General features: G+C 35.2%; 1 protein-coding gene across 1 annotated transcript in view; it reads right to left on the reverse strand.

Annotated features, from left to right (window-relative positions):
- Nucleotides 1-5,367, reverse strand: part of Gdpd4 (glycerophosphodiester phosphodiesterase domain containing 4) — a 118,062-nt gene extending 112,695 nt beyond the window's left edge. Inside the window, exon 1 of the mRNA XM_027942868.2 lies at nucleotides 5,318-5,367. Within this exon, the coding sequence (XP_027798669.2) occupies nucleotides 5,318-5,367 (50 nt within the window). The remainder of the gene's footprint in view (nucleotides 1-5,317) is intronic.
- Nucleotides 5,368-6,000: the final 633 nt, after the last annotated feature.

Genomic DNA, 6,000 nt, shown 5'->3' on the forward strand with positions numbered 1-6,000 from the left:
AAAGAAACTATTAGAGCTAATAAATGAATTCAGCAAAGTGGCAGGATATAAAATCAACACGCATAAATCAAAGGCATTCCTGTATATCAGCGACAAATCCTCTGAAATGGAAATGAGGACAACCACTCCATTCACAATATCTTCAAAAAAAATAAAATACTTGGGAATCAACCTAACAAAAGAGGTGAAAGACTTATACAATGAAAACTACAGAACCCTAAAGAGAGAAATAGAAGAAGATCTTAGAAGATGGAAAAATATACCCTGTTCATGGATAGGCAGAACTAACATCATCAAAATGGCGATATTACCAAAAGTTCTCTATAGGTTTAATGCAATGCCAATCAAAATCCCAACGGCATTTCTTGTAGAAATAGAGAAAGCAATCATGAAATTCATATGGAAAAATAAAAGACCCAGAATAGCAAAAACAATGCTAAGCAGGAAGTGTGAATCAGGCGGTATAGCGATACCAGACTTCAAACTATATTACAGAGCAATAGTAACAAAAACAGCATGGTACTGGTACCAAAACAGGCGGGTGGACCAATGGTACAGAATAGAGGACACAGAAACCAATCCACAAAACTACAACTATCTTATATTTGATAAAGGGTCTAAAAGCATGCAATGGAGGAAGGATAGCATCTTCAACAAATGGTGCTGGGAAAACTGGAAATCCATATGCAACAAAATGAAACTGAATCCCTTTCTCTCGCCATGCACAAAAGTTAATTCAAAATGGATCAAGGAGCTTGATATCAAATCAGAGACGCGCCGTCTGATAGAAGAAAAAGTTGGCTACGATCTACAGTCGGTGGGGTCGGGCTCCAAATTCCTCAATAGGACACCCATAGCACAAAAGTTAATAACTAGAATCAACAAATGGGACTTACTCAAACTAAAAAGTTTTTTCTCAGCAAAAGATACAATAAGAGAGGTAAATAGAGAGCCTACATCCTGGGAACAAATCTTTACTCCTCACACTTCAGATAGAGCCCTAATATCCAGAGTATACAAAGAGCTCAAAAAATTAGACAATAAGAGAACAAACAACCCAATCAACAAATGGGCCAAGGACCTGAACAGACACTTCTCAGAGGAGGACATACAGTCAATCAACAAGTACATGAAAAAATGCTCACCATCTCTAGCAGTCAGAGAAATGCAAATCAAAACCACCCTAAGATACCATCTCACTCCAGTTAGATTGGCAGCCATTATGAAGTCAAACAACAACAAGTGCTGGCGAGGATGTGGGGAAAAGGGTACACTTGTACATTGCTGGTGGGACTGCAAATTGGTGCAGCCAATTTGGAAAGCAGTATGGAGATTTCTTGGAAAGCTGGGAATGGAGCCACCATTTGACCCAGCTATTCCCCTTCTCGGTCTATTCCCTAAAGACCTAAAAAGAGCATGCTACAGGGACATGTTCATAGCAGCACAATTCACAATTGCTAGACTGTGGAACCAACCTAGATGCCCTTCAATGGATGAATGGATAAAAAAAATGTGGCATTTATACACAATGGAGTATTACTCTGCATTAAAAAATGACAAAATCATAGAATTTACAGGGAAATGGATGGCATTAGAGCAGATTATGCTAAGTGAAGCTAGCCAATCCCTAAAAAACAAATGTCAAATGTCTTCTTTGATATAAGGAGAGTAGCTAAGAACAGAGTAGGGTCGAAGAGCATGAGAAGAAGATTAACATTAAACAGGGATGAGAGGTGGGAGGGAAAGGGAGAGAGAAGGGAAAATGCATGGAAATGGAAGGAGACCCTCAGAGGTATACAAAAGTACATACAAGAGGAAGTGAGGGGAAGGGGAAAAATAATACAAGGGGGACAAACGAATGTCAGTAAAGGGGGCAGAGAGAGAAGAGGGGAGGGGAGGGGAGGGGAGGGGAGGGGAGGGGGGATAGTAGAGGATAGGAAAGACAGCAGAATACAACAGACACTAGTATGGCAATATGTAAATCAATGGATGTGTAACTGATGTGATTCTGCAATCTGTATATGGGGTAAAAATGGGAGCTCATAACCCACTTGAATCAAATTGTGAAATATGATATATCAAGAACTATGTAATGTTTTGAACAGCCAACAATAAAAAATAAAAAAAAAAAATAAAATAAAAAAAAAAATACAAAGATCGATGAAAAAAACAGCAGATTCTTTGAAAAGATAAACATAATTGACAAAATAAATTAAATAAATAAAATAAAATTAGCTAAAGTAATCAAAAGAGAGAAGAATCAAATTAATAAAATTAGAGATAAAAAAGGAGATATCACAGAAATCCAGAGGATCATAGGGACTATTTTGAAAGCTCATATTACAATAAATTAGAAAACATAGAAGAAATGGCTACATTCCTAGACACATATGATCTGCCAAAATTGAATCAAGAGGACATATAAAACCAGTAATCAGCAACATGATAAAAGCAGTAATAAAAAGTCTTCCAATAAAAGGAAGCACACATGGATTCTGACCTGAATTCAATCAGACCTTTAAAGAAAAACTAATGCTAATACTCCTCAAATTATTCCATGAAACAGAAAGGGAGGGAACATTCTCAAATTCTTTCTAAGAAGCCAGTACCACCCCCATACCAAAACCAGATAAAGACACATCAAGGAGAGAAAACTACAGACAAATATCCCTGATGAACATAAGACACAAAAAATCCTTAATAAAATATTAGCAATCCACATTCAAAACTACATTAAGAAGATTGTACACCATGATCAAGTTGGTTTCATCCCAGGGATGCAAGCTTGGTTAATATACACAAAGCAATAAATATGATTTACCACATAGAAATAATTAAGGATGAAAGTCACATGATTATCTCAACAGCTGCAGAAAAACCCTTCAACAAAATTTAGTACCCACTCATGATTAAAAAAAAATTGAAGAAACTAGAAATAAAGGAACTTAACTTACCATCATAAAGGCTATATAAGACAAACCCATAGCCAGCATCTGAGTGCATAGGGAAAAACTGAAAGTATTTCCTCTAAAATCTGGAACAAGTCAAGGATGTCCATCCTCAATACATTACTAGAAATTCTAGCCTGAACAATTAGACAAGAGAAGGAAATAAAAGGGATAAAAATAGGAAAGAAAGAAGTCAAATTACCACTGTTTGCTGATGGTATTATCCTATATCTAGAAGATCCAAAAAGTTCCACCAGAAGACTTCTACAAATAATAAATAAATTCAACAAAGAAGCAGGATACAAAAGCAACATAGAAAAATCAATAGCTTTTCCATACACTAATAATGAAACTGCTGAGAAAGAAATCAGAAAAAAAATCCCATATACAATGGCCTCAAAAATACATACGTAGGAATAAATCTAACCAAGGATATAAAAGACCTCTACAATGAAACTTATGGAACACCAGAAGAAGACACAAGAAGATGGAAAGACTTCCCATGTTCATGGATAGGCAGAATTAATATTGTTAAAAAGGCCATATTACCAAAAGAAATAAACAGATTTAGTGCAACTCCATCAAAATATTAATGACGTTCTTTATAGAACTAGAAAAAGCAGTTCTAAACTTCATTTGAAAGAATAAAGACCAAGAATAACAAAGCAATTTTAAGCCAAAAAAGTGATGGTGGAGGTATCACAACACCTGACTTCAAATTATATTACAGAGCTATAGAAACAAAAACTGCATGGTACTGTCATAAAAACAGACACATGAACCAATGGAACAGAAGAGAGAACACTGAAGCAAACCCACTCAGATATAGTCTTATGATCCTTGACAAAGTGCTAAAATCATAAACTAGAGATAAGAAACTGGGAAAACTGGGTATCCATATGTAGATGAATGAGACTAGATCCTTATCTCTAACTCTGCACAAAAATCAACTCAAAATGGATCAAAGACCTAGGAATTAGACCAGAAACTATGCAACACCTAGAAGAAAACAAAGGGTCAGCATTCCAACATACAGGCACAGGCAACAACTTTCTCAATAGGACTCCTAAAGCTCAAGAAATAGTATCAAGAATTAATAAATGGGACAGCATCAAATTTAAGAGCTTCTGCACAGCAAAGGAAACAATTAAGAATACAAAGAAAGAATCTACAGAATGGGAGAAAATCTTTGCTAGCTACTCTTCTGAAGCATAAATATCCCAACTACATAAAGAACTCAAAAAATTTAACATCAAAAAACCAAATTTGGGCTGGTGTTGTAGCTCAGTGATAGAGCACTTGCCTAGCATGTGTGAGGCACTGGGTTCATTTTCAGCACCACATATAAATGAATAAATAAATTAAATAAAGGTCCATTAACAACTTAAAAATATTTTTTAAAAAACCAATTCAATAAATAAATGGGCAAATGAACTAAACAAATATTTCTCAAAAGAAAAAATATAAATGTCCAACAAATATATGAAAAATGTCTAACATCTTTATTAATTAGGGAAATGCAAATAAGAACACTAAGATTTCATCTTACTCCAGTTAGAAGGCAGCCCTAAAGAATACAAACAATAATAAACTCTGGAGGGGATGTAGAGAAAACGAAATCCTTTTACACTGTTTTTGAGACTGTGAATTAGTACAATTGCTATGGACATCTGTAGCGAGATTCCTCGAAAGACTATTATGGAAGCACTATGTGACTCAGCTACACAACCTCCTTAGTATTTGTCCTAAAGAATTAAAGTCAGCATATGTATACATGCATAACCATGTTTATAACAGCACAATTCATAATAGATAAACTATGGAACCAGCGTAGGTGTCGGTCAATAGATGAATGGATAAATAAAATGTGAAATAAACACAATGGAGTTTTATTCAGCCATAAAAAAAGAATGAAATTATGTCATTTCAGGAAAATAGCTGGAACTTGAAAACATTATGTTAAGTAAAATGAGCAAACTCAGAAAGTCAAAAGTCATGTTTTTCCTCATATGTGAAATCTAGAGAAGAAAAAAAAGGAAAAGAAGTTGCAGAAGATGGGGCTATCATGAAAATCAAAGGAAGATTAATATGATAGAAATACTGGGGAATACTGACCCAATTATATTGTTGTATCATGTGCATGTATGAATATATAACAATGAATTCCACCATTATGCACAATTATAATGCATCAATAAGAAATACGAAAAAAAAAATAAAACTTAAGTAAGATTTTAGAAGGCTGCTCATCTATTTCAGTTTTAGGGACACTGGAATCAACTAGTTAATATCATATGAATCCTCAAGTCAGGTCATTCTTATCATTGTGCCAATTCTGGTGTCCATTACAGTAACAATACTCACCTTACCTTTGGCAATTAAGTGCTACAATTTGTTCCACATAACCTTGAAATCCCATCATCCCTATTAATTCAGAGAGCTTTGTTTGATGCCAATACTTTTCTGTGTCATCCCTTTACTACTGAAAACAGCTCATTATACTCCTCATTATCACTAAAATGCTCAATGGAAGCAACTGCTTTGTCAACCAAACCTTCCCCAATCTACTTGATTACAGATTGTCTATACCTGACAACTTAAATAAACATTGTAGAGTATAGTGGTGCATGCCTATAATCTCAGCCACTCAGGAGGCTGAGGCAGGAGGATTGCAAGTTCAAGGTCAGCTCAGGTTACTTAGCAGGACCCTGTCTCAATATAAAAAGGGCTAGAGGGCTGGGATTTGGGATTGTGGCTCAGTGGTAGAGTGCTTTCCTAACATGTGTGAGGTACTGGGTTTGAACCTCAGCACAACATAAAAATAAATAAAAAAAGGTATTGTGTTCACCTACAACTAAAAAATAAATTTTAAAAGGGCCTGCAGATGTAGCATAGTGGTAAGTAACCCCTGGATTCAATCCCCAGTGCCGTACATAAATAAATAAATACTACTGCATGTCATAGATAACCACTGTCTGCTTTATCACTGGAAATAAGGCTCTTAAATTTAATAAAATCAGAGAATCAATTCTAGATAGTTCAGAATCAACTT

The sequence above is a fragment of the Marmota flaviventris genome, chromosome 9, assembly GCF_047511675.1.
Source record: "Marmota flaviventris isolate mMarFla1 chromosome 9, mMarFla1.hap1, whole genome shotgun sequence".
NCBI lineage: Eukaryota > Metazoa > Chordata > Mammalia > Rodentia > Sciuridae > Marmota > Marmota flaviventris.